General features: G+C 45.1%; 1 protein-coding gene across 8 annotated transcripts in view; it reads left to right on the top strand.

The window, feature by feature from the left end:
* The window catches only part of UBR4 (ubiquitin protein ligase E3 component n-recognin 4), an 80,950-nt gene that overhangs the window by 27,146 nt on the left and 27,070 nt on the right, over window positions 1-26,734 (top strand). For 6 of the 8 annotated variants that reach the window (XM_030507613.1, XM_030507615.1, XM_030507618.1 and 3 more), the window contains 37 exons: window positions 105-332; window positions 555-725; window positions 827-1,009; window positions 1,613-1,771; window positions 2,369-2,521; window positions 2,803-3,030; window positions 3,825-3,982; window positions 4,927-5,098; window positions 5,252-5,453; window positions 6,189-6,352; window positions 6,549-6,765; window positions 7,137-7,353; window positions 9,847-9,910; window positions 10,367-10,501; window positions 11,172-11,346; window positions 11,573-11,710; window positions 12,149-12,270; window positions 12,876-12,987; window positions 13,512-13,642; window positions 13,784-13,961; window positions 14,154-14,258; window positions 14,738-14,893; window positions 15,521-15,689; window positions 16,406-16,502; window positions 16,920-17,027; window positions 17,482-17,598; window positions 18,792-19,001; window positions 19,719-19,868; window positions 20,558-20,785; window positions 20,891-20,969; window positions 21,429-21,671; window positions 22,600-22,768; window positions 23,349-23,493; window positions 24,215-24,300; window positions 24,825-24,912; window positions 25,045-25,238; window positions 26,164-26,403. In XM_030507613.1, coding sequence (XP_030363473.1) covers window positions 105-332; window positions 555-725; window positions 827-1,009; window positions 1,613-1,771; window positions 2,369-2,521; window positions 2,803-3,030; window positions 3,825-3,982; window positions 4,927-5,098; window positions 5,252-5,453; window positions 6,189-6,352; window positions 6,549-6,765; window positions 7,137-7,353; window positions 9,847-9,910; window positions 10,367-10,501; window positions 11,172-11,346; window positions 11,573-11,710; window positions 12,149-12,270; window positions 12,876-12,987; window positions 13,512-13,642; window positions 13,784-13,961; window positions 14,154-14,258; window positions 14,738-14,893; window positions 15,521-15,689; window positions 16,406-16,502; window positions 16,920-17,027; window positions 17,482-17,598; window positions 18,792-19,001; window positions 19,719-19,868; window positions 20,558-20,785; window positions 20,891-20,969; window positions 21,429-21,671; window positions 22,600-22,768; window positions 23,349-23,493; window positions 24,215-24,300; window positions 24,825-24,912; window positions 25,045-25,238; window positions 26,164-26,403 — 5,891 coding nt within the window. The remainder of the gene's footprint in view (window positions 1-104; window positions 333-554; window positions 726-826; window positions 1,010-1,612; window positions 1,772-2,368; window positions 2,522-2,802; window positions 3,031-3,824; window positions 3,983-4,926; window positions 5,099-5,251; window positions 5,454-6,188; window positions 6,353-6,548; window positions 6,766-7,136; window positions 7,354-9,846; window positions 9,911-10,366; window positions 10,502-11,171; window positions 11,347-11,572; window positions 11,711-12,148; window positions 12,271-12,875; window positions 12,988-13,511; window positions 13,643-13,783; window positions 13,962-14,153; window positions 14,259-14,737; window positions 14,894-15,520; window positions 15,690-16,405; window positions 16,503-16,919; window positions 17,028-17,481; window positions 17,599-18,791; window positions 19,002-19,718; window positions 19,869-20,557; window positions 20,786-20,890; window positions 20,970-21,428; window positions 21,672-22,599; window positions 22,769-23,348; window positions 23,494-24,214; window positions 24,301-24,824; window positions 24,913-25,044; window positions 25,239-26,163; window positions 26,404-26,734) is intronic. The other 2 variants (XM_030507616.1, XM_030507617.1) reach the window with 2 other exon arrangements.

Genomic DNA, 26,734 nt, shown 5'->3' on the forward strand with positions numbered 1-26,734 from the left:
CTTTAAAATTACGTTAATTTTGCTGCTATTACAATCTGTATTCATTTAGTCAGTGGTAAAATTGATCTGGTTTGGGCTTTAAGCATTACTCTTGTCATTCCCAGGCTTTGGTGAAGAGAACTCCCAGCAGTGGTATGAGCTCTACCATGAAAGAATCTGCCTTCCAGAGCGAGCCCAGGGTGCCTGAGAGTGTCATCCGACATGCCAGCACCTCTCCTGCAGAGAAAGCCAAGGTCACCATCAGTGAGGGGAAGGGCCCTGATGAAGAAAAACCCAAGAAGAGCAGCCTGTGTAGAAATGTTGAGGGCTGTCGAGAGGAGTTGCAGTCCCAGGTATAACTATCAGCTGGCTGTTAAGAGAAGATGGTTTATGATGAGGATCTGGGGCAGACTCTGTTGGTTATCAGCCAAGTTGCTCGATTTTTCTGCTCTTCTTTATGATAAGTGGGATCATAAAAGTGGTGTCAGGCTGTAAAAAGTGGTTGACGTGCAGTTCTTGTGAATACTCCAAGCAGGAGCATCTTGTGCCTTACTTGCCTTCTCTGTTTCTTGTAGGCCAACTTCTCCTTTGCACCTTTGGTGCTGGAGATGCTGAATTTCCTGATGGATGCCATTCAGATAAACTTCCAGCAAGCTTCAGCCATGGGGAGCAGCAGTCGTGCACAGCAAGCTCTCAATGAGCTACATACTTTGGACAAGTCAGTAGAAATGACAGATCAGTTGATGGTATGGTACTGAAGGAGTGAATAGATCATGGATAGGTGGGGGCACTTCTAAACAGAAAGAATTCAGTGATATATCGTTGTATGCTTTTACCCATGACCCAGGTCCCAACTCTGGGCTCTCAAGAAGGTGCTTTTGAGAACGTCCGCATGAACTACAGTGGGGACCAGGGCCAGACAATCCGGCAGCTCATCAGTGCCCATGTGCTGAGGAGGGTGGCCATGTGTGTGCTCTCATCCCCACATGGACGTCGGCAGCACCTGGCTGTGAGCCACGAGAAGGGCAAGGTGAGTTCTCTAACACTGTAGAGAATATTGGATTGTAAAGGAAGAGGAAACAGCCTCAGAGCACTGAACAACAAACAGAATATGCCTGTTCTGAGATCTGGGTCTTCTGCAAAGTATTGCATAGCTTAGAAAACCTCTCATTCTTCAGAGAACAGAGTTCTTCCAGAGGAAACCTGATCACTTTCTACAAGTACCTGAAAGGAGGTTGTAGTGACATGGGGTCGGTCTCTGCTCCCAAGAAACAAGGGATGGGACAAGAGGAAACAGCCTCAAGCTGCGCCAGAGGAGGTTTAGATGGAGATGAGGAACAATTCCTTCTCCAAAGGGTGCTCAGGCATTGGAACAGGCTGCCCAGGGCAGTGCTGAAGTCACCGTCCCTGCAAGTGTTCACACACTGTGTAGATGAGGCCCTCAGTGCCATGGGTTAGTGGTGGCCTTGGCAGTGCTGGGGAGCGGTTGGACTTGATGAGCTTAAAGGTCTTTTCCAACCTGGTTGATTCTATGAAACAGTGAAAAGTGTGGGGACGCAGTCACAGAGCTGAAATTGAAATGGCTTTTTACGTTGAGTTGTAAAGTTGGGTAACAGTTCATGTTGTTCTGCAGATCACAGTCCTTCAGCTCTCAGCATTGCTCAAACAAGCTGACTCCAGCAAAAGAAAACTGACCCTCACTCGTTTGGCATCTGCACCCGTTCCATTCACTGTGCTGAGCCTGACTGGAAACCCCTGCAAGGAGGACTACCTAGCCGTGTGTGGACTGAAAGTGAGTGCTGACAAACCCTTTTCTGGGCACTTGGGAGCACCAGCTCAAGACTAGATGTGTGTGTTTCCTCTGAGGAGCTAGTGCAGGGCTGGCTCAGAAAGTCAGTCATGAATCATTTTCCTACTAGATGGATGGAGTAAAAGGAGCAGCACCTATCTGAATAATATAATAAATGAGGCAGTGCCTCAAAATAGTACTACTTATTGTAGTATAGGCCAGTTTTACTTAGGATGGGAGTCAAGGTTTCATCATGTGAAACTTAGTGTCTTAGAACTAGTCTGTAACAAATAGTGTTTTGTAGCAAGGACTCCTCTTTTTTGTATGCTCCCAAATTCAGGTTCAGCTTTCACAGTGCAGAATCCACAAATCCATTACTCAGCTAAGAACCAACTGGATTCTGTGTGTTTGAGGCTGGGTTTTGGTTTTATTTTCTTTACAAACTTTCTTGTCATTCATTTCAAATGTAGGAATTTTAGTCTCACTCTAGGAATCATGATTGGCACCAAGAGCAAAGCTGGCTTCAAAGTCCCGTTCTTGGCTTCAGGGCTTCATAAACGTTTTGTTCTCATATTTGACCAAGTTTTTTCATTACTCCAGGACTGCCACGTGTTAACATTCAGCAGCTCTGGATCAGTCTCTGATCACTTGGTACTTCACCCCCAACTAGCCACTGGCAATTTCATCATTAAAGCTGTGTGGCTGCCAGGATCTCAGACAGAGCTTGCTATTGTGACTGCAGACTTTGTGAAGGTAGGTTTGGTCATAAGCTGTGGATTGGAAGGTCTTTCAGACATTAGAGTCTGGATCTTTGTGGAGTTGCATGTGGAAGAATGGGGTAATATTCTTTGTTAGAAATAAATTGGCAATACGAATTTGTGGTGTTTGTTGTCATAAGAAAAAGCAAACCCAAAGAACCCAAATTGCAAAAAAAAGAACTGTAACATCTAATAGGTGTTCCCTTGTCTCAACTCTTGTCTGTTTGCACTGTTTTGTGTCATCAGAGTGAATTCTTTCTCTCATTCTTTCCACAGATTTATGATCTCTCTGTAGATGCCTTGAGTCCAACTTTCTATTTCCTTCTACCGAGTTCCAAAATCAGGGATGTCACTTTCCTTTTCAACGAGGAGGGGAAGAACATCATCGTGATCATGTCCTCTGCTGGGTACATCTATACCCAGCTCATGGAAGAGGCGAGCAGTGCCCAGCACGGACCATTCTATGTCACCAATGTGCTTGAAGTCAATCATGAGGACCTAAAGGTGCTTGTGACTTCCCTGTCTTGCAGCCTGGGCTGCAGTGGCTTGCTCTCTTTCATTTGGGTTTTCATTGGAAGGCAGAAGTTCCCTTTCTTCCTTACTTTTTTCCTTCTTCCTTTTAAGCCCCCTGATCTAGATCAATGAGCACACTGTTACTCTAAAGAGAGAAATATCCTTGCAGGGAAAGGGGGTGGGGGTGAAAATGAAACCCCTTGATCCTTTCATCTGGGAAATGGAGCCTGTTTTCCATGGCTGGCTCTGAAGTCGTGCCCAGCAGGATTTCTCAGCAGGGAGATGGCTTCAGAGCAGTGCTGTTCTCAGAGCAAGGCACTCCAAAGGTGCAGTAACCACAGTGGATGAAGTTACTGGCCACTGCTGGGGCTGCAGAGGTGGAGTGAGCCTTTGTTTCTGGTTAATAGCAGCTCTCTTCATGTCTCACTCAGCGTTTTTACCTTAGCTTGCTCCAAACCAGGGGGATGGATGAGAAGCCCTCAGGAAAGCTCTTTTATGAGCTGGGAACATGGGGAGTGCTCCATGTGAGGCTGTCAGACAAGTGAAGCACATTGATGTGCTAACTGAGGGTGCTGCCTTCAGCCTACGGGTATGAAAGCCTTTGAAGTAGCTGATGGATGAGTTCACCAAGGAGTTCAGATCAGAAAAGCAGCATTTCTGGCTGCCTTCTCTCACTGGTGGGGAGGGAGTAGGGGAGAGGCTTTTTGGAATGAGAATTGCAAAGCCTGACAGCATGTTTCGGAGCATGTGTGTTTATCTGGTGCTGTTTCTCTCTGATCCCACAGGACAGTAATGGCCAGGTAGCAGGAGGTGGTGTGTCAGTGTATTACTCCCACGTGCTGCAGATGTTGTTCTTCAGTTACTGTCAAGGCAAATCCTTTGCTGCCACCATCAGCAGGGCCAATCTGGAAGTGCAGAGGCTATTCCCAATTAACATAAAGAGGTGAGGCCCATGGGGGAGACTCCCCTGAAGTTTGAATTTCTATTTGTTATTAATAGACATTAATTATTATTAACACCCCAGCTCTGAGTGGCCAAAGCTTGGGCTGAAGATCCCCTTTTTGCCTGATGATTTCTTGCTGCTTTTCAGGGTGCTTCTGCCCTAATTGCAGAATGATTTGGAACCAAAGCTGGCTGTTTTGGCAGTGGGGCACATATGCATTTTTTCTTCCCACTGGTATTTCACAGCAGAAAGGTGGCTTCAGAGCAGTCTTGCTGCACAGTGCAGTGCTGCTACTGGTGCAGCAGCTGGAACTGATGGGATTACCCACCCTTGTGGAGGATGCAGAGCAGGAAGCCTTTGTTTCCTTCCAGCACCAGTACTGCAGTGGACCTTGTGTGTTGTGCACATTAAGGCTTATTTTCAGACTCCCTTGAGGGAAACCAATCTCTTATGCTATGAATGCGGCAAGAAAAAAAGCTGTTCTGTCATCTGTTCTGACAAGCAGAGCTGGGCATCTAGGCCACAGGCTCTTCACTACTGTGACACAAAGCCACTGGCATGAGTAGGCTCTGTAGAAGGGTCAGAGTTCCCTGCTTGGGGTGTTGAAACATGGAACTGTGCATGTGTGCAGATAAAAAGATAGCTGAAAGCTGTTTTAAAATGACTTCCTTGGTTTGGGGCATAAAATGTTAACAAGTAAGTGTCTTGCCTTGAGTTTTGGGTAGGGATCAGGGCTGTGAATTAGGATGCTTGTGCCTTCTGTCCACTCAAGTGGTGGTCTCACCTGTAACCTAGGCACTGATGCTCCTGGCTGTTCATTAGTGCAGTGCTTTGAATTCCTGCTGAGGACACAGCTTTAGCTGATTGGAATGCTGATGAATTTTGTGTAGTTTTTGTGTAGTTTTCATTCTTAAATGAATGCTTCTGCCTTTTGTCTCCTGCAGTTCAAATGGTGGGAGTAAGACTTCCCCAGCACTGTGTCAGTGGTCTGAGGTGATGAACCATCCTGGCTTGGTGTGCTGTGTTCAGCAAACCACCGGCGTCCCACTGGTGGTGATGGTGAAGCCAGACACCTTTCTCATCCAGGAGATTAAAACCTTGCCAGCCAAAGCAAAGGTTAGTCATGGTTCCCTGTATTTTGGGCTGTTAAAATGTGGTTTCTGGATGTTCTATCAACAAGACTTCATTGCAGTTTTTCTAATGCAAAGAGTTTGTTTCTTCAAGCAGTTGCCAGGTCCTTTCATTGACTCGCATTGCTTGGCTTTGCAGATCCAGGACATGGTGGCCATCCGTCACACAGCCTGCAACGAGCAGCAGAGGACCACTATGATCCTCCTGTGTGAAGATGGCAGCTTGAGGATCTACATGGCCAATGTAGAGAATACCTCCTACTGGCTCCAGCCCTCTCTCCAGCCCAGCAGCGTCATCAGCATCATGAAGCCAGTTCGCAAGCGCAAGGCAGCTGCTATAAGTAAGGGCCTTCTTATAACATATCTTGTGCAGGGTAGTGGTGGTAAAGGTAGATGTAAAGATTGATCAGCATCATAGTGATACTTAAAATGTTCACTTCTGCCACTTACTGGTTAAGCTCAGGGCTAAGTACTGGCTGAGTCTGGGTAAAATGTTTCCATAGATGTATATGGCTCCATAGGTGTATGTGGCTAAGAAAGACAGGCTGAGAACATTAGGGCTGTTCAGCCTGGAGAAGAGAAGCTGTGAGGAGACCTCAGAGCAGCTTCCAGTGTCTGAAGGGGGCTACGAGGATGCTGGAGAGGGACCTTCATCGGGGACTGGAGTGATAGGACAAGGGGTGATGGGTTCAAACTGAAACAGGGGAAGTTCAGGTTGGAGATAAGGCAGAAGCTCTTCCCTGTGAGGGTGCTGAGGCGCTGGCACAGGGTGCCCAGAGAAGTGGTAAATGCTCCATCCCTGGCAGTGTTCAAGGCCAGGTTGGACAGAGCTTTGGGCAACACGGTCTAGTGTGAGGCGCCCCTGCCTGTGCCAGGGGGTTGGAACTGGATGATCTTAAGGTCCTTTCCAACCCAAACCATTCTATGATTCTATTCTGTTATTCTATATAAAAAACCATAGCTATCTGTCTCACACAGGCATTTCCAAAAGAGGCAGGTTCATTCTGCAGCTTTTTTGCTGTAGCTGTGCCTGTTTTGAATGTATTTTATCAAAACCACCTCTCCTTCTCTTTTAGCAACTCGCACATCCAGCCAAGTGAACTTCCCTATTGACTTCTTTGAACACAACCAGCAACTCACAGATGTGGAGTTTGGAGGCAATGACCTGCTGCAGGTTTACAATGCTCAGCAGATAAAGCACCGCCTCAATTCCACGGGCATGTACGTTGCCAACACAAAGGTAAGTAGGGAAATTTGGGGATTCTGTTGGGCTTGTAGCTGATGTTATTGTCCAGATGGACACATGCCTTTTGTTAGAAGTCTGCCCAGCATACTGTTAGGTAAAGAGCAGAGGCACCTGAGTACAGCCTTCAGATTCTTAGTTTAGGAGAGAATTTCTGACTTCACCTTTCTGAGCTGTGATTTGTCCTCTACAGCCTGGGGGTTTCACCATCGAAGTGACAAACAACAACAGCACGATGGTGATGACAGGCATGAGGATCCAGATTGGCACACAGGCAATAGAGAGAGCCCCCTCATACCTGGAGATCTTTGGCCGCACCATGCAGCTCAACATGACCAGGGCTCGTTGGTTTGACTTCCCTTTCACTCGGGAGGAGGCTCTGCAGGCTGACAAAAAACTCACCATCTTCAGTAAGTCTTTGTTACTTGTTTGCTTTCAGTACCTGTTGGTTTTGCTTGGGTGGGTTGAGGCTTCACCCCATAGGAGAGATCCAGAATCTGTTTGTTTGACCTGAGAAGTAGTTTGAGGGGTGGATCTTGAACATTTAATAACTTACTGCCTGCTTTCTTGCTGCAGTGGATGAATGTGCAATAACTCAGCTCAGTAATTCTGTGTTGAGGTAATAGAGAAGGAAGGTGGCCTTGAAAAGGAGATGAAACTGTCAGAGTGGTTGTATATTAACAGCACAGCATAATCCCTATCCTGACCTTATGAACTATTCTTGTTTGTATTCAAAAGCAACTGGCTTGCTGGTTTTAAGCAGTTTCTCTCATCACTGCAGTTGGGGCTTCTGTGGATCCTGCTGGAGTCACGATGATGGATTCCATCAAAATCTATGGCAAAACCAAAGAGCAATTTGGATGGCCCGATGAGCCCCCTGAGGATTTCCCTTCTGCTTCAGTGAGCAACGTTTGCCCCCCAAACCTGAATCAAGGGAATGGCACTGGAGACACAGAGTCAGCTACGCCCGCTGCTGCCAGTGGGACTGTCCTGGAGAGGTATTTCTGCAGTCTTCCTTTGATTTATAGTTGCTGTAGAGGGGACCTAGATACACTTGTGTGCCTTTCTTAACTGGGAGAACTTAAGGGAGTTAGTGAGTTGTTGCCATACAAAACAATAAGTGAAAAGTCAATGATTATCTTCCAAGGAGGGCTTTGTGCTCACTCTTTCTCTGCTGGAGCAGCTGGATAGATCTGTGTGCATGCTTTGTGTTGCTAAGGTCATTTGTTTCAGCAGTCTTGAAGAGCTAAATGAAGTTTCTGCCTCTTTGGTACATGTCCTCATTTCAAGCTGGCCCTGTTTCATTCTCTAGAGCTCATAAAGGTTGGGCCTCTCTGGAGTTCAGGCCACTTTTGAGGGGGGCTTTGTGTGTAAGTTCACTTTAGGCAAGTGGTTCCCACCACCTTACCTTGTAGCCCGTGTGTCTTGGGCTTCACCATTGTGGTGGAAAAAGTGCTGGGTTTTTTCCCTGCCCTATCCCTACCAAGAGTCAAACCACAAGGGTGAGCTGGGCACATATTTAGCAGAAGACAGAGACTTTGAGCTCGTACAGCCTGTATCATAAGGGTTGTAGGAAGCCTGGCAAGGATAGGAGGGAAACAGATCAAAGAGGAACTAGCACTGATGAAAGATGAGCATTTTAAGGGGTATGCTGCTTGACTGTGGGTAAATGGTGGTTAATTTTGTCTTACTGAAATTGCCAGGTAAAGGTCAGGGCTTGAAGTGGTAGTTCTGTCCAGTTGGAGACCTGTTTGGCCATCCCGTAACATTTTGTCTAATAGTGGATGGGTTTTTTTTTCCCTGGGCTTATTTTCTCTTTTCTTCCCTCCTCTGCTGTGACATCTCCACAAGATGTCTCTCTCAGCGCAGACATGCTGCCTCAGCTTTCCAAAGCAGTGGGATTATAGTGTAAAAATTCAGAACCAAAAGAAAATACTCTCTTTATTTCTACTTAACGTATAACAGAAGGCAGCATGGTTACCTTATAAAGGGCCCCTTGAGCAGGAACAACTAATGGCAGGCAAGAGGCAGCTTTCCTAGCAGGAGTTTGGTGTCTGCACTTCAAATTGAACCTTCAGTGGTGCTTTAAGCAGTGTGCTTGGCTTCTCTGTGCTAGGTGGCCTGGTTCTCCTTGATTTCTTTTGCTATGGGGCAAGTGTCTGCTGCCCAGATAGAACAAACTGTGTATAGCGCTCCCCCAGCTTCCTGACTTCCCCATTTGATTTGCCTTTTGCTTATAGAATGTCTCTGAGGGAGTTGTTCTGTGAGCTTTACACATTTCTTTTTGTTTGTTTTTTTTCCTTTTTCTTTGCTCCCCCAAAGTTCTGAATCTGAGTCCCTAACCACCCTGGACCGGTTAGTATGCCATCCTTTTCTCTGCACGAGTGAGTGTGTGTCAGAGAGACAGAACACATGATGTGCCTTTTGTTGACTGGTTCTTTTATTACTATTTGTTTTCCAAGTGCCATTTGCTTCTTTACATCCTGGTCGTTGCATGGCAGATGGTTTAGCAAAGTGTAAAAATGAGGTGGTTTGCAGATTTTTGCTGTCTACAGCATAAGTGTGGCTTGTTTGACAGACTCCTCTTTTGGCTTTGTTCCCTCCTTCAGTCTTTTGATCCCACTGATATTCCCCTACCAGCTTTATGGAGAGTGGCTGTGGGTAGGGCACTGTGTTATTTACCACCACCAGATCAGACAGTTGTTTCTTCTACCTCATATCCAATCCTACACTGTTATTCTCCCCTTAATCCTATCTCTTCCCTCCTTTTTCCTCTGTTCTTGCACTGCTCCTTCTGGTGTGTCTGATGGCATCTCAGATAGGTCTACCACGAGGCATCAAGTGCTGCAGGGGAGGTTCAGCACTTTGCCCTGAGTTACAAGTAAGGTTTTCCCTTGGGGCAAGTGTTTTACAAGCCTGCCTTACCACTGTCAAAAGTTTGGACCTCAGCATCTCTGCCTTGGGTCATACCCAGCGCTCCAAGTTAATTTTCCTTTGGAATATTTTGTGCTGAAACTCCCAAATTGGAAAGAGCAACCTGTGTGGAAATAGCGAGCGAGTAGAATCTTGCTCCCTTAGCAAAGTCAGTTACGCTTCTTCCCATGTGTCACACCACCCCTTGATCTGCAGTCATATGTACGTCTGTGGGCCATGGTGAATTGGTACTGTCAAGACAATCCAAGTTATCCCTGCTGCAGGCTGCGTAAGGAAACATTTTATCCTCTTTGGGAGAGAAAAGCCCCTGTCTTTCAGCTGTGGATTATTAAAGCAGTCCTAAGTTTGTCTGTGAGCGTGAGCCAGGTTTAACTCTGGTCTGTAACACAATGAAATGATATGCATGGTGCCTGTGGCAGGTTTTATCATGCTTTGATTTTGTACTTGGCATTCGTTAGCTGTCTCTGAGCTACTCATGACTGTAGCCCGCATAAAGCAAAGTGCTAAGGAGAGAGAAGGGTTGCTGTACTCAAGCCTGCTTTCCTTTCTCCCTTCAGGCTAGTAGTGAGTTCTTTAGAAGCGCTGGAAAGCTGCTTTGCTGTAGGACCAGTCAACGAGAAGGCAAGTAACTTTCTGAATACATTCTTGAGCTTTCAGAGCTGGGGGAGGAGGGGCAAGATCAGCAGCACCTCCTGCAGCCCTGGGGGCCTGATACGGGAGAGAAGCCACATCCGTTTTGCTCAGAGCACTGATCTCAAAGTTGACTTAGCAAAGAGCATGTGAAACTAGTTTGGAATGACAGTTGGCATTTGCATTTATTGCTGGTGGGGTTTTAGTGCTGAAGAGTGACCTCGTTTACTAAAACAGCAGGGGAGAAGCCTCAAAAGGACTGTTCTTATGTAGACATGTAAATGTTCCTTAAATGCCAAATAATAAGCTGAGGAGGCTACTAAAACGGTGTTGAAGGTAGAACTTGCATAAGGGGAGGGAGCTGCAGGTACACTGAGAAATCAGATTCGTGCATCACCTTAATGGTAAATGTACTGAAGAATGTTTCTTGTCTGTTCTTGGGAGCAGGAGAAGAACAAGGTGGCAGCTCAGGAACTGGCTACTATGCTGCTGTCCATGCCAGCTCCTTCCAGTGTCCAGCAGCAAACCAAGAGCCTCCTGGCCAGCTTGCACACCAGCCGCTCGGCGTACCACAACCACAAGGTAACACACTGCGAGGAGTTCAGTGACTCCTGTAACTTGCCAGTTTATGGTTGAGGTGCAACGTGCCCCTCATGCCTTCCTCCGTGCAGTGTGAACCTGCTAGCTACTTTTCCATCAGCTCCTGCTGCCTGCCTTGCTGGCTTTTCTGTTTCACCAGAACTTCACTGCTTAAATGCTTTTTGAACATTTTGGGGGGAAATAATGTCAATCTAAGAAATTGGGATCTTGAAACACATGAAGTTTGCAAACTGTGTCTCTAGCTCTGCTTTCCATTTCCACAGGCATCTGGCTTAGGGTGATAGGAAATTACCAGGCTAAGTAGTGGTTAGACTGTGCTAATGTAATTGCAGTTAATGCACAGATGCTTGCAGATAGCCTTTGCTAACCACTTGAATGATTATGTTTCTACACTGGTTTTTCCATCCACATTTAAGCCTGAGGGGAAGCAAATGTGAAAATCAATTCTCAAGCCAGATTTCTTCTGTCAGAGGGTGATTTTGTAACATTAGTTGTTCTTCCTAAATGACATTGGCCAAGAGTTAAAGCAGCCAAGAGCTTACAGCAGCGAGCATCAGATATCCCTGGGATCTGTCCTGCAGTTGTGCTTCAGTTGCTTTGTTGTGCTGCTGTCTGATGTTTTCCTTTCTCTGTGTTATCTTTCACTTTACAGGATCAAGCATTGCTAAGTAAAGCCATTCAATACTTGAGTTCCTCAACGAAAGAAGGAAAGGACCTTGATCCTGAAGTGTTTCAGAGGCTGGTCATCACTGCTCGATCCATTGCTATTATGAGACCCAACAATCTGGTTCACTATACAGAATCAAAGCTGCCGCAGTTGGAAACAGGTAGATGAGTCTGTAATATTTTCCAGCTTTCTGTTATGGTGATTGAAGATGTCTTGGGGTGTCTGGCTCGGTGTGACAGGGGCTGTATTTGACACGTTAGGTGTGTGACGGTCCTTGTAATGAGGACATCAGAGTCTAACAAAAGTCATTTTGAATAAGATTGGTGTTACCTGCTTGGTAATGCTTTCCCTGCACATACCTGACAAGTGTTTTTTAATCTGTGCAGAGAGTGAAGAAGGGCAGGAGGCCCAGAAACAGGCTGAAGGAGACGGCTGCACCTTTATTACCCAGCTGGTTAACCACTTCTGGAAGCTACATGCATCAAAACCCAAGAATGCCTTCCTTGCCCCTGCCTGCCTGCCAGGTGTGTTAGCTCCTCATCTGCTATTGTCAAGCTTGTGTAGTTTGAAGGATCCTATTTTAAGCTTGTGAACAGAGAAAATTGTTCTAATCTAGGCTTATGATGCTAATGATGCAGTGTGTGCTAAGGTGTATTTGCAAATTCTACTCTAAAGCTTTTGTTCAGAAGTACGTATATTGTGCTAGTAAAAAGGTGGTTTATTCACATTTGGCTTCATGAGGGGTGTTAGAAGATATTCAGTGGTGCTGGTATATCATGTGCCCAGTGTTCTGTTAGACAAGAGTGGTGTGTAAGTTCATTTTGGATTAAAAATTCAGTGTATTTGTGGTGCTGACATTGTGCCTTGAAGCCTACAAACAGAAGATGCCTCCTGCAGTGTCTCACTCTGTGTTCTCAAATGGGAAGATTATTGATCACAGTTCTACTTTTCTTCCTCCTTAGGTCTCACTCACGTTGAAGCCACAGTCAATGCTTTAGTGGATATTATCCATGGATACTGCACGTGTGAACTGGATTGTATCCATACAGCATCCAAGATCTACATGCAGATGTTACTTTGCCCGGTGTGTAATCTTGCTCTGCTCTGCTTCAGCCTCTGTAACGCTGCACCAGGGGAGGTTTAGATTGGATATTAGGAAAAACTTCTTCACCAGCTGGGTTGTCAAGCAGTGGAACAGGCTGCCCAGGGAGCCACCATCCCTGGAGGTATTCAAAAGACAGGTAGATGTGGCATTTAGGGTCATGGATTAGTGGTGGCCTTGGCAGTGCTGGGTTAACGGTTGGACTCGATGGTCTTGAAGGTCTTTTCCAACCTAAACGATTCCATGCTTCTATAATATGAAGAGAATTAAATACGGGTAGAATGATAATATGTAGTACAGATACTAAACAGAGGCATGCAGCCAAAAACGTAGAGCCAGAAGTGAAGGAAGGAGAAATTTCTCTCTCCTTGTGTTTTAGTCATGTTTGTCATGCACTGCATGTGGAACGAGAAGTATTGCTTTAGGACTGCTGGGGGAACAAGGAGTTTAAAAGTGAGCAGTGACTTACGTCTTACATGAATCATGACCAACAGAGAGTCATAAGTGTATTTTTAGCTATCCTTCCAAATATTGTGAAGAAACACTTGAAGCTTAAGAAGTTTCATGATTAATTATTAACCCTCTAGGATCCTGCAGTGAGCTTTTCCTGCAAACAAGCTTTGATCAGAGTGCTGAGACCAAGGAACAAGCGGAGACATGTCACTTTGCCATCCTCCCCTCGGAGCAATACTCCTATGGGTATGCAAGATGCATTCATCTTTGCCTTTAAATGAGTGTGACCTACTTTATTTGTCAGAAAAGACCAGAAAATAAAGTAGTCTTATAAATTGGGGCTAAAGAAGACTGGAACCAGTCTTTCTCCTTTCTCTTGCTCTGTCTTAGCCCCTAACTCCCTTCTTTAAAAACTAAACATTCACCTCTTCTGTGATGCTCTGGGATTCATAGAGGGGATCTCTCTGAGATATACTCCCCTTTCAGTGACGGGGAAATCTGATTGTTTTATCTAGGGGATAGTAATCCAGACTGTCTTAGTATTTCTGTGCATATTTTCAAGTCCTTCTAAATAAGTCATAAAGATGGGTGCGGACTGAAGTTAGGGTATCAGGTTTTTGTACAAGAGATGCTTTTTCAGCATTGATGTGAATTGTAGTTGTGCTGGAATGTTAGTGACTGGGGGTAAACTGAGGAGTTTTTCCAGCATCACCTTGTTTGTCATGGTGTGAGGAAAGAGGGCATTTATGAATGAATCCTTTGTAACTCAGGAGATAAGGATGATGATGATGACGATGATGCAGAAGACAAGCTGCAGAGTTCTGGCATAGCAAATGGTGAGCACATCCGACAGGAAAGCCAGGAGCAAAGCGAAGTTGATCATGGGGACTTCGAGATGGTGGTAAGTCCAGAGTGCTTCTCTTCAGAGCCTTTCAAGTATGTGAAGTACTTGAGTTTAATTGGCTTGTGATGAATCAGTTTATAGTGCTCTGTTAGCTGGTGGTGGTTTGGTGAAAGTTCTCACTGTGTTTCCTCTCCTTAGTCTGAATCTATGGTTCTGGAGACTTCTGAAAATGTGAATAATGGGAACCCTTCTCCCCTGGAGGCTCTTCTGGCTGGAGCAGAGGGATTCCCTCCTATGCTGGATATTCCTCCAGATGCAGATGATGAAACAATGGTGGAATTGGCTATTGCCCTGAGCCTGCAACAAGATCAGCAAGGTAAGATGTAGGTGGTGTTGGCAGTCAAAAAGGTAAATAAAAGATGAAGAAACTGGGACAGAAACAAAGCAGGTGCTGTTGATGTCACCACCAACAAAGCAGAGACAAAAGAATGATGAAATGTACAGAGAAGGCCAGAGTTAACATCCTTCTGTCATAGAAGGAGACTCATAGTTTGTTTTCTTCTTGCAGGGAGCAGCAGCAGTGCACTGGGGCTTCAGAGCTTAGGACTGTCTGGCCAAGCACCCAGCTCTTCTTCTCTTGATGCCGGAACACTCTCAGATACAACAGCATCAGGTAACTGTTCACTGCAAAGAATCAGGCTTTTTTGCTTTTGACCTAAATAATAACTTAAAATTTGTTTGTAAAGATGGTTTTGAAGAACCAATTATTACTATTGGCTTTATGTATGTTTGATAGCATGTTTATGGCCTTTCCCTGCTTTGAAGGACTATTCCTGTAGGCTTCTGAGGAGGCTATTTCCTCTCCTTAAAATAAAGCAGACCAAATAAACCATACACTTGTATCTCCTCTGTATTTATACACAAGCAGACATTGGTCTTCAAGTAACTTGCATGATTATCTATTTGATGAGGAGGTTTCCTTCTCAGGGTATCTCCCCTCCCCTGCTTTTAGCAGGCTTAAATGGACACTTCTAAAGTTCCCTTTTGATTTGTAGTCGAGAAACGACACAAAGCCCAAATCTTCTTGGCTTTTCTTTCGTAGCATGCATGCCTTTTGAAGTTCTATCAAGGCAGTGTTTTTACTTGTAACAGCTCTCTTTATTCTCTTAGCTCCAGCGTCTGACGATGAAGGCAGCACCGCTGCAACAGACGGCTCCACTCTTCGGACATCACCTGCAGACCATGGTGGGAGCGTGGGCTCCGAGAGCGGCGGCAGCGCGGTGGACTCCGTCGCCGGTGAGCACAGTGGTGAGTGTCTCTTGTGCACCAGTACATCTGGTTTCTACTGTAACAGGACTTCACCAGAGTGAGGAGGACTGAGTAATCCCTGCAAAGAAGGACTCTCAGTTCCAAATAGACGATGCCATGCAGCAGTGTGTGGTTACTGCAGACATACTAATGTATAGTTGTGTGCAGACTATCTGCTCACTTCTTGTAGTTCTCTACAAGCGTGGAGTCTGCAGTGGCTTTTGCTGGCCTGTTAAAACAGAATGCAGTAGCCTAGAGCAAGACTGAAAGAATTCACTATGCTGCTAGGTAAGCTTGGATGGGATAGAATTAATTTCTCTCTTTTTTTTTGCTTGGGACTGTTACTCAGGTAAAATAATCACAGACTCTTCTATAAAAGCTATGTCTGTGCTGCCCATCCCCACCTTTTCTGACTCAGTTTAAATTACTGCTGTGGAACCAATTCATTTTGGGCCACAAAAATGAGGGTCATAAAGCTCTTCTAGCTTTATGAAGATCAACAAAGACACTGTCTCTTTAGAATCATGTTCCAAAGTACATTCAGCTGTGTCAGTTGCTGTGGAGCAGAGAAATGCAAGTTCAGTTGTGCTGACATTGTCTTTCCCTGGTTTTGTTTTTCTTTCCCAGTGTCTGGCCGTAGCAGTGCCTATGGGGACACGACAGCCGAGGGCCACCCTGCTGGCCCAGGCAGTGTCAGCTCCAGCACCGGTGCTATCAGCACTACCACGGGCCAGCAAGAGGGAGATGGTTCAGAAGGGGAAGGAGAGACAGAGGGGGACGTCCACACCAGCAACAGGCAAGGAAGAGGCTTTGCTTTCCTCTTCAAGAGTAGCACATCTGGTCTGCAGAGTTGTTTAGAGAAGTGGACTACAGGTGCTGAAGTTCATGGAGTGTGATTTGTGATGTGTGTGATTTGGATAGTAAAAATTGGGAGTCAGAAGCGTAGAACAGAGCACACTGCCATGGCAAAATACCTCCCTCTGTGCATTCACCATGGAACGTGCCACCAAACTGCTGCCTGAGTGATGAAAAAGTCCTTCATGAGTCGAGTAAAAAGAGGAATCACCAAAATATACAACTTGGGAAGCTTGTGAAATTTAGTCTTTAAGAGAAAAGTAAGTGCAAGAGTGCTGAGCACTTTGGGAAAGATCCGCAGGTTTTAGTTCTGCAGGAAACATGCTCAGTCCTTTTTACAGAGCAGTTTGGAACTGATTTGTAGTGTTTGTTCCTATACAGTTGAATTCTGCAGGTGGTCATGGTAGGCAGAGTAGTTGTGAAGTGAGTAACTGTGTCTGTTGTCAGAGGTGCTCTGCCAGTCTTTGTCAAGATGATCTTTGACATCGCTTGACTGCAAAGTCTGAGGGATTCCACTCCTCCGTGTGTGTGGCTGTGATGACTTTAGGATTTCCTCATGCTCTGCACTTGTGTGGTGAATTGCAGTGCTCTGTTGGGGCTCCTGCTGGGTCTAATGTTTCTTGTGATGTGTCTGATTCCTGGCTTCTGACTTCCCAGGCTGCACATGGTCCGACTGATGTTGCTGGAGAGGCTGCTGCAGAACTTACCTCAGCTGAGGAATGTTGGAGGGGTCCGAGCCATTCCTTACATGCAGGTAAGTGAGGAGGGCTCAGGAGTTAAGCCTAATCTCTTAATCACCACTACTATTGCCTGGTTTCTGTTTGCACATGCTTTTCCCTTTCTCTTTCCTGCCCAGTCACAGTGTGTGAGTCCATCTCTGAAGTGTTTGCTCTGTTGCACAGCAGTCCTTACCCATTGACCTTTGCTAGACTTGTGCCCTTTCTCAGTGTGGTGTTACAGCTGGCTGATGAGCCTGCAGGCTAAAATCCTTGAACTCAGATGTATTTGGGTCTTTGGGGTTTATTCTGAATGGTCAAAATCAGGTGTGATGGTGCAGGCAGGATTTGGGAAAGAACATAGGTTAATCAAGATAAAATCAGTGATGTCTTGTGAAAGATCAGCTTGAAAACATGGAACCTGTCTCTGTTTATTCCCTGCCTTCTATTGCCAGGTTATTCTGATGCTCACAACAGACCTAGATGGAGATGATGAGAAAGATAAGGGAGCTTTAGATAACCTTCTGTCCCAACTGATTGCAGAACTGTGCATGGACAAAAAGGTAAGCTGTAGTGTGTGCACACTCTTGATTTGCTCTTTCTAGACACAGTTTCTTTCCATGGAGCAATTAGATGCATGGGACTCACAGAAACACATTGCTGTATGGATGTGTTCAGGCAGTTAATTTCTCTTGGCTCACTTCACATAAGGTAGAGAATGACAGGGGTGTAACTCTCACTGTTTCCTGGTTCCAGTGTCTACAAGCGAGCATGAAAACTTGTTTTGCTTGGTTAAACTCTTAAACCAGACATGAACAGTAATGCATACATAGTTTTTTGATTGTATAATGTTGTTCTCTGGCACCCAGGCCACTGTCTACCCTTACATTGAGGAATTTGTGTTGCTTTTTTAGTACTGCTGCTTAAGCTTAATGCTTCATGAGGATCAGAGCAGTGAGATGTAGGTGCTTAGGACATTGTGCTCAGCTCCGTAACAAGGAAGCTCTCTCTTTGCAGGATGTGTCTAAGAAAAACGAACGTTCTCCTGTGAATGAAGTGCACTTGGTGGTGATGAGGCTGCTTAGTGTGTTCATGTCCAGAACTAAGTCAGGATCCAAGTCTTCCATTTGTGAGGTACCTTTTTCAAATTGCTTTGCCAGGGGGGTAATGTGGAAGGGGAGAACTTTTTGGTCATCAGAGGTGGTCTAGAAGCTGCTAACAGAAATAGCTGGTCTGAAACTGAAAAACAGGTAAAGCACTTTGGAAAAATGTATGAGGAATCTGTAATGTTACTTGACTCCTGTGAAAAAAGATCTTTGAAACTCAGAATGGGGGAACGGGGCATGTAAAGACAACTGGGTTCACTTGTTTTGTGCACAGTGACTGAGTTAAGGGCAGCACATTAATGATGGTATTTCAAACGGTCTGGCACGTTTTTTCCTTGCCTCTTCCTGGTGCTGAAGGGGTTAAAGAGGATTTGTAATGTGATTATTGGAAAGCAATATGCTGCTGTGTCAACGTAAAAGTCGCTAAGAGGATTCCTTAGATATTTGTTGCTAAAAGGTACAGTAATAAGGCATAAAAAAGCAGTATGTGTGGTGGGAAGGAGATTAATAAAAAAGCATAGAGGTTAAAAAATTTAGTCTGAACTGCATCAAATTTTAATGAGCTTATGAGCTGTGGGGTTTGTTTGGATTTACAGCCCTGCTTTAATAGTTTTATTTACAGTGGCTTTTTTCTCCAGCCTTTGTTATTCACTTGAGCTTCCCACAGAAATCAAAGCTCCTCGTCTTGCAGAATGCAGGTGGAGCAATACCTGGGTGGAGCAGAGCCTCTGAGCTGCATCTCCAGCAGGGACTCTTTCTCTACCAAGAATTCCCACCCAGCTGGCCAAATCCCAGAGGAACAAACAGAAATCACAACTTAAAAAAAAAAAAAAAAAAAAAAGATAAAATAAAGAAGGGGGGTTGTGAAAGGAAAGGCAAAAAGCCCTCGTTGTCTAATCCATAGCAGAGTGGCCTCTGGCACATGTGTCGAGGGGAGATTAGACTTAAGAAGAGATTTTATTTGTTTTCCTTTACTAAGCGCTTGTTCAAAAGAGTCTCTGTAAATATTTGAGTTGCTTTTCATAAACACACAAAAAAAACCCCCCAAAAAACTCCAACCTCAAACAAACCCCAAACTTAAAAGCTGCCTCTAAAGTTCCATAAAAACCTGCTCTGTTATCCACACTGTCAGCAACTGCTGAGTGCTTCTCACAGCTTCCCCTGCCCTTCCAACACGGTGCTTCTCAGGTGCTTTAGTAATCCAGCTCCTCTTTGTTTCAGTCTTCCTCCCTCATCTCTAGTGCCACTGCTGCTGCATTGTTGAGTTCTGGTGCTGTTGACTACTGTCTGCATGTGCTGAAGTCTTTGCTGGAGTACTGGAAAAGCCAGCAGAATGATGAGGAGCCTGTAGCCACCAGCCAGCTCCTGAAGCCTCACACTACTTCTTCTCCACCTGACATGAGCCCTTTTTTCCTCCGCCAGTATGTGAAGGTGAGTCCTAGCCTATGCTGTTAGCTTTACATGACCTGCATTAAAAGGCTGCTACAGAGAAGCAAGTAAAAGCATCCTTGCAGAACTGGTTTTCCCTTAGTAGTGCAGTTGAAATCCTGTCCCTATAGCATGTAGTGACAACTAGGATTAGTCTGAGTTCTCTCAGAGCGGCCCAGCTCGCTACATCCATCAATGCACTCCTAAACCAGGCAGTTCTGTGGAGCTGCTGTCACTGTTTCTGGTTGAAGGGAAGCTTCTCCATCTCCTGATTCCTCGTGCTTGGCAGGCAGAATTCTGAACCACCGCTACTTCCTGTGGCAAGGAAGCCTAGGAGTTGATGGGGATTTCCACCCTAAACCCTAGGCTTGTTCTGGCACCATGGTACCTTTATGCTGCTGGGGAGGGGGGCTCTGATATATGTACAGGTGCAGTGAAAAAAGTCTAGTTAAGTGGAAGAATGTCTCCTAAGTTGAAAGCTCTTGTGTTAAAATGCCTTATACTGCAGACTAGCCTACTACATCTTCATAGTTGCTGTCTAGTTAAAGTCCTCATGCAGGTTTGTTGGCTTGTTTTAATCAGCTGGGAGAGTTTTTTCTGGCTGCAAAGGTGCAAAGCAGCTTTGTTTTTAGCAAATCAGTAAGTGCAGCCTGGAGCTTGTCATGACACCTCCCTGGGAATGTTCAGTGCCAGAACCTGAGGGATTGCTCTTGCTTTCAGGGTCATGCTGCTGATGTTTTTGAGGCCTACACTCAGCTCCTGACAGAGATGGTGCTGCGGCTGCCCTATCAGATCAAGAAGATTGCAGACACAAACTCCCGCATCCCACCTCCCATCTTTGACCACTCCTGGTTCTACTTCTTGTCTGAGGTGAGAGCATGATAGACCTATGGATTTAAACAAAAACGTTCCAGGAATTTTACCTTTCATGGAAGAGATAAGCTTTTGCAGAATTGATCTCAGATCCATCTCTGATTTTTAAGCCTCCTTAGAAGAAGGTGAGCTGTTGGCTTTGTTTTATTCCTGTTGAACAGGAATCTATAGGAAAGCATGTGTGAAAAATAACAGTGCTGCTATTTCCTATAAGTCAGTGTTTGCTGCCAGAAAATAGGAATTGAAAACCCTCAGGTGCTACATGCTTGGTACTTAACTTAGTCCTTAAAAAAGAAATCAATAAGGTGTTTGGAATATATCTTTTCAGTTCCTTTGGTTGTATAGCTTCCTAGTTGAGATCACATCTTCCATTTGCACAAGCGTGGGGTAGGATTTCTTTATTAGGCTTGACTAGCTTTTTGTTTGAGGTCATAGATGACAAAGGAGGGTTTTCAGAAGCAGTTTCACAGTGGCACAGCTCAGGGTGCTGCAGTGTTGCTATGGAGCATTTCTTCTGCCTGTAACTTACTCTTACAGGTGACTTTCCCATACCTTAAAGGTGACAGATTCAGGAATATATCTCCCCTATCTTTTCTTTTTGAAGGAAAACACATGATGTTTTTGTTGGCACAGGTTGCCTGCTGCTGAGTTCACAGGGCTGATGTTGTGGCCTTTTCTTTGTCTAGTACCTGATGATCCAGCAGACTCCATTCGTGCGCCGCCAAGTCCGCAAGCTTTTGCTCTTCATCTGTGGCTCAAAGGACAAATACCGCCAGCTCAGAGACCTCCACACGTTGGATTCCCATGTTCGTGGAATCAAAAAGCTCCTGGAAGAACAAGGCATTTTCCTTCGTGCCAGTGTGGTCACAGCAAGCTCAGGCTCTGCCCTGCAGTACGATACATTGATCAGCTTGGTAAGGAGAAGTGTGCTGCTGTGCTAGGAAAAGTGTATGTTGCATTGATGTAAGATGTCAGAAATACTGACATGGGGTTTAATCCTGTCCCATTGTGCCTTTCAGATGGAACACTTGAAGGCTTGTGCAGAGATTGCCACACAGCGAACAGTAAACTGGCAGAAATTCTGCATTAAAGATGACTGTGAGTTCTTGGAGAGTATTTGAGGGAGCAGAGGGGATGCATTACATGTCTTGGTTTGCATCGAGACTTATCAGATGGGAAAGCTCAGCAGAGAAGAAGAGGGGGCACAGCTGAGAGTTTGGAGTAGGACTGAACAGTTTCCAGTACTAATTATCACAGTGCTCTAATTGCATCTGTTCCTCAGCTAAAGGACACAATCTGGTGTAATGGATAACTCACAAGAACAGAAATAGGAGATCTGTGTTCTCTTGCTTGAGCTGCTGTTGTTCCAGTGTGTAATTTGGGATGAAACACTTTACCTTGGTGTGCCCAAACGTGCAGTGCAGGGACAGGAAGGCTCTGTGAGTTTGTGGGATGGTCCTTGTCACATTCAAAGGACTTTTTGTTTTAGGTTGGGGGTTTTCTCGCTTGCTTGTTTCTTTAGTTCAGGCTTCAAAGATTTTCTTCTTCTCTCTGCAGCGGTTCTCTATTTCCTCCTTCAAGTCAGCTTCCTGGTAGATGAAGGAGTGTCACCAGTTCTCCTGCAGCTGTTGTCTTGTGCTCTGTGTGGCAGTAAAGTGCTGTCTGTGGCTTCATCCTCTGGATCATCAAGCACCTCGTCCACCTCTGCTCCTGCAGCATCAGGCTCTGGGCAGCCAGCAACACAGAGCAAATCCTCCACTAAAAAGAGCAAGAAAGAAGACAAGGAAAAGGAGCGAGAGGGTGAGCTGCTGCTGTGCCCTGTTCTCTGTGGTGGTTTTAGAGATAAAGTCTGCTCCTCTCAGCCTTTCGTAGTCAATTTAGAAAGAACTGCTTGCTTCTTGTTGTGATAAATACCACTGTTGGGAAAGGGTCATAGACTGTGGCAAGGGCACTTGCAGACTCCAGCAACAGTTAGGAGAGAAGAGCAGTTTTAGTGTATGTATATTGGAAAGGAGCAAAGATGAAGGAGTAAGCCATAGAAGCTGGGGCTGAAATGAAGTGCTGAGTACATCCCAAACCCACTGCGAGTATTTATTAACTTGAGTGGGCTTCACGTTAATGTTATGGAAGTTACTGATTCTCATAATGAAGTAGCTTCCACCCAACTTGCCTGTCCTAGGCTGTAGGAGGTTGACATGCTCATGGGGATTAAAACAAGTACTGGACATGCACACCCAGTTAGTTCTGCTCTTCAATGGTAATGTTCAGACTTGTTTCCTCTGGCTGACTTGTAAACTATATTAGAGCCAGGGCTGCTGCTTAATGGATACCCAAAGTCCTGGGAAAGTAATTAAGCTTTCCTATAAAAGTCCTGGGCATAAATTCTCTCTTGGCTTTTCTTCAGGGAACTGTTTTGGCTTTCTCGGAGATAAATCTCTGTGAGTCTTCTTACTGCCCCATGATTGATCCTTTTCTTTTTATCAGGATGTGTGGCACATTTCTCATACCCTTACCAGCACGTTTTCCAGCAGTTTTCTGCTGTGTTAGGAGTACTAAGTCACAGTTTTGGGAAAAGAAAGGAACATTAAACTTGCTTGTTGCCTGAAACGCAGTTACTTGTCCCCGTTCTCCTGACTTTATGATCTATGAAATGAGAAACTGGCCTGCCTGAGAGATACTCTATTCATCTGCTTACTTAAGTGTCACTGTGCCACTCGGTGTCCCCTAGGTGAGGGTGTTGGCAGTCAGGAGGATCAGCTGTGCACAGCTCTGGTGAACCAGCTGAACAAATTTGCTGACAAGGAGACCCTCATTCAGTTCCTGCGCTGCTTCTTGCTGGAGTCCAACTCGTCCTCTGTGAGGTGGCAGGCACACTGCCTCGCACTCCACATCTACAGGTGAGCTCCTCTTAGCCAGTCTCAGCTCACTTATGCACAGTTCTGTCCTTGGGTGAGAGTTAATACTTGAGCCTCCTTCCTGAAGGATGCTGAAGCTTGCAGATGATGGCATTCCCTTCACTTGCTCACACTGTTATGCAGTTATTGGGGCTGAAGGTAGAAGTTGTGATGTAATGATCAACTTGAGCTGTCATCTGCAAGAAGCACTTTATTTGCCTGCAGGCTCTGTCTCTGATGTCTAGGGGGGTAGGTATTTGTGGGCAGGTGAATTTGTGAGGCAGATGCAGACTCATACAGTTGTGAAGTTGGGAGTTACATAGGGAAAGGGCACAACTCGGGGTGCCGGAGTCCTTCAGAACTTTACCAGTTGTTGCAAGACAGCTGCTTTCATTTCAGAGAGTGCTGGCAAACAGCTGGTGGTTGTAAGTGATGAGATTTAACTCTGTGCACTCCAATGTACAGGAAGATAATGGTTTCCAAGCTTGGTGAACTGTAGCACGTGTCTTCCTTTTGAATAAGATTGTGTGCCATGCAGTCTGTGTATCTTCACAAGCCTAATTGTATGTAATCTATTCAACAGGAACTCAAATAAGTCTCAGCAGGAATTACTCTTGGATCTCATGTGGTCAATCTGGCCAGAACTTCCAGCCTACGGAAGAAAGGCTGCCCAGTTTGTAGATCTCTTGGGATACTTCTCCCTGAAAACACAGCAGACTGAGAAAAAGGTACAGTGTCCTCCTGAGGAGGAGGTACAGCATCCCAGGTCCTGCTGCTTCCTATGAATTATCACAAATGATAAATGAAATCATGTGAATTACCAGAAACGATAGAGCTGGGACAGATTTTCTGTCAAAAGAGCTTCTGTTGGAAATTTTTCTTCTTCCCAAAACTGTTAAAAAAGGCTCCTTTAGGAATCGAGCAGTGTGGATTTTTTCCTTTTCTTATTTTGGGGGTTTTTTTTTGAGTGTCTGTTAATAATTTTCTTTAGAAGAAAACATCTTTCCCACAGGAAGCCTTTGTGGGAAAATACATTTATTTTGCTACCTCCAATTTATAGGTTTTTGATATTCCAGTTCCTAGAACTCTTTTGTAACCAAGACTGTTGAACAAAGGAAGTGGCAGGATTTCTTAGCGCACCAGTGGGCTTGAAAACAAGTAATTTAAGCTCACTGATACTTGCATGTGTATGTTTAAAGAGCTGGGAATGCCTCACAGATCTTGGCAGGCAGTTACAGAGACTGCCTGACAAATAGCACTGTTATTGTGGTAAAGGTTTAATTTTAGGATCTGTTGCATTCCTGGGTAATGATTTAACCACAGGAATTTCACTGGTATAGAGCATTCATCTTCTGGGGGACCTGGAATGCCACGAGATGAGAGATCTTTATGTCTTTCTAGCAATAAACAGGCTGAGAAGACAATATTTTCCTTATTGTGTTGTTTCAGTTGAAGGAATACTCCCAAAAGGCTGTGGAGATCCTCCGCACTCAAAACCACATTCTTACCAACCACCCGAACTCCAACATTTACAAGTGAGTTACTCCTGACTTTGATCCATTTCACTAAAGAGCTTTTCAGCAGACGTGGGGATGCAGCTTTTCTGCCATCCAGAGGGGAATGCACAATTCTTGTAATAAAATCCTGGTGGAGGAAGGACCCCTGCTGAGATTGTGTGCTCGCTGCAGCTGGGCTTGGGGGAATAGAGATTCCTTTCTGCCATCTGAAAAATGTGACATTCTGCCTGCTCTCAGCAGTTGGGCTTTAGCTTTTTTGCTTTCATTGTTGGTAAATGTTACAAAATATTAGGATTGGAGAGTACAGACTTGCAGATTTAAGCGCTGTGTACTTAGTCATAGCTTTGGCAGTTGTTAATTAGACTGAAATGCTGCCTAGTGAAGAACAGTAATGTTCAATCTGCTTTATACTGTAATGCTTTTGTTCCTAAATCTGGGGCTGGGGACTGCAGGTAGATTAAAACTATTCTGATTGAATGGCTTGTGTTTAAACCACAGTGAATGCCAAATTACATGTGTCAGTGTTCTTCCCCTTGTTCCAGCACTCTGTCTGGCCTGGTGGAGTTTGATGGCTATTACTTGGAGAGTGATCCTTGCCTTGTCTGCAACAATCCAGAGGTGCCCTTCTGTGTAAGTAACTGCTGTTCTTAAACCCTTTCCAATTATAGGGAGCCGAAATGTTTACAGCAGTGATTTGCTGTGTTTCTGAGGGTTTGGAGCTGTAATCATATAGGCAGTGTGCCCTTGGTTTTGTTTTCTCAGTACATCAAGCTTTCCTCCATTAAAGTGGACACGAGGTATACAACAACCCAGCAAGTGGTGAAACTCATCGGCAGCCACACCATCAGCAAGGTGACAGTGAAGATAGGAGACCTGAAACGGACCAAAATGGTCCGAACCATCAACCTCTATTACAACAACAGGACAGTGCAAGCCATAGTGGAGCTGAAAAACAAGTATGTTCACCATGGGTTTTGTGTGCAAGTCTCTGAATTTGACATTATGATTTCTGGTGAGGTGCCTAGCTCCTTGTTTTAGCTAATATTCCTCTGTCTGTGTATGCAAGCTTTGTACACGCTCAGTGTTGTCATCTAACATTGTTGTGTGGAAACCAGTTTTAACACCAAGAGCACCTCCTGGAGAGTTTGATTCACAAGGGGATTTGAACCTTGCAGCATGTCCAGAAGTGCAGAAAGTGTTAACATCACTTGTTTGAAGCCATGTAGTAGAACTAAAACTTAGAAGTTGGATGGGCCAACTCTGGGCTGCTGCTTTAGGTGTGAAAAATGGCTCCTTTTCAATACATTGCTCAGTCTGGAGCCAGTTCTGCTTATGTGCCTTCCCTTCTTACTTCTTGAGATGTTCTCACCAGAATCAGATCTTTTTGGCTTAGGGATTAATCTGTGCCTGCCGCTTATTGCTTATTTGAAGTCTTAATCCTCTGTGACATCACAAGTGGCTGCTGCGGAGAGGATTATGATGTCACAAAGAGAGGATTCTGACTTCAGGTTGAGAATAAGCAGTGGGAGCAGATGAGATCTTTAGAAATAAATATCCTGTTTTCACGCAAATGTCCTTCCTAATAAAAAAATGGAGGTGAAAATCCCTAGAAAATGTCTGTAGAATTAAAGTTTTTCCATGAGGCATCAACAGCTCTTTAATCCTAAACAGTCTCTCTCTCTATGAAGAGGATAAAGGCTTAAAATGTATTTCTGGCTACATATCATGTCAATACAGAAGCTAAGGAAACGAATCCTAGAACTGCTCTCCATTCATCCCATTTAAAGTAGATTTGGAGCTGAGACGGTTGCGTTTGGCTTCTCTTCAGGCGTGGGCAGGCAGGGTGCTTCCCAACCAAGCCTCTTTCTTCCCTTTTCCCAGGCCAGCTCGTTGGCACAAAGCTAAGAAAGTCCAGCTGACCCCTGGCCAGACAGAGGTGAAGATTGATTTGCCGCTGCCCATTGTGGCTTCCAACCTGATGATTGAATTTGCAGACTTCTATGAGAACTACCAGGCTTCCACCGAGACCCTGCAGTGCCCCCGCTGCAGCGCGTCCGTCCCGGCCAACCCCGGCGTGTGTGGCAACTGTGGGGAAAACGTGTACCAGTGCCACAAGTGCAGGTATGTCACCCTCCTTCCTCCCCACAGAGCCAGCACCAGGGGTTTACCAAGCCTTCATGCTGTTGCCCACGTTGGGTGTTCAAGCAAACACCCTGCTATTTAAACACACGATTCTGGTTAATACAACCGCACGATCAAATTAGTCGAGAAGTATAAAACAGGCTTACAGGGATTTAATGTTAATACAGGCTAACAAAGGAAACTGATGGCACAATGCTGAAAGAACACAGAAGTTTCACATCAAGCCCTCAGAAGTTCAATAAGGAGAATTCCCAGGAGGAGGTTTTTTTTGGCCTGTTTGTTCCAAGGGCATGAGGCTGGAGTTCAATTA

This window comes from Strigops habroptila, chromosome 16, assembly GCF_004027225.2.
Source record: "Strigops habroptila isolate Jane chromosome 16, bStrHab1.2.pri, whole genome shotgun sequence".
NCBI lineage: Eukaryota > Metazoa > Chordata > Aves > Psittaciformes > Psittacidae > Strigops > Strigops habroptila.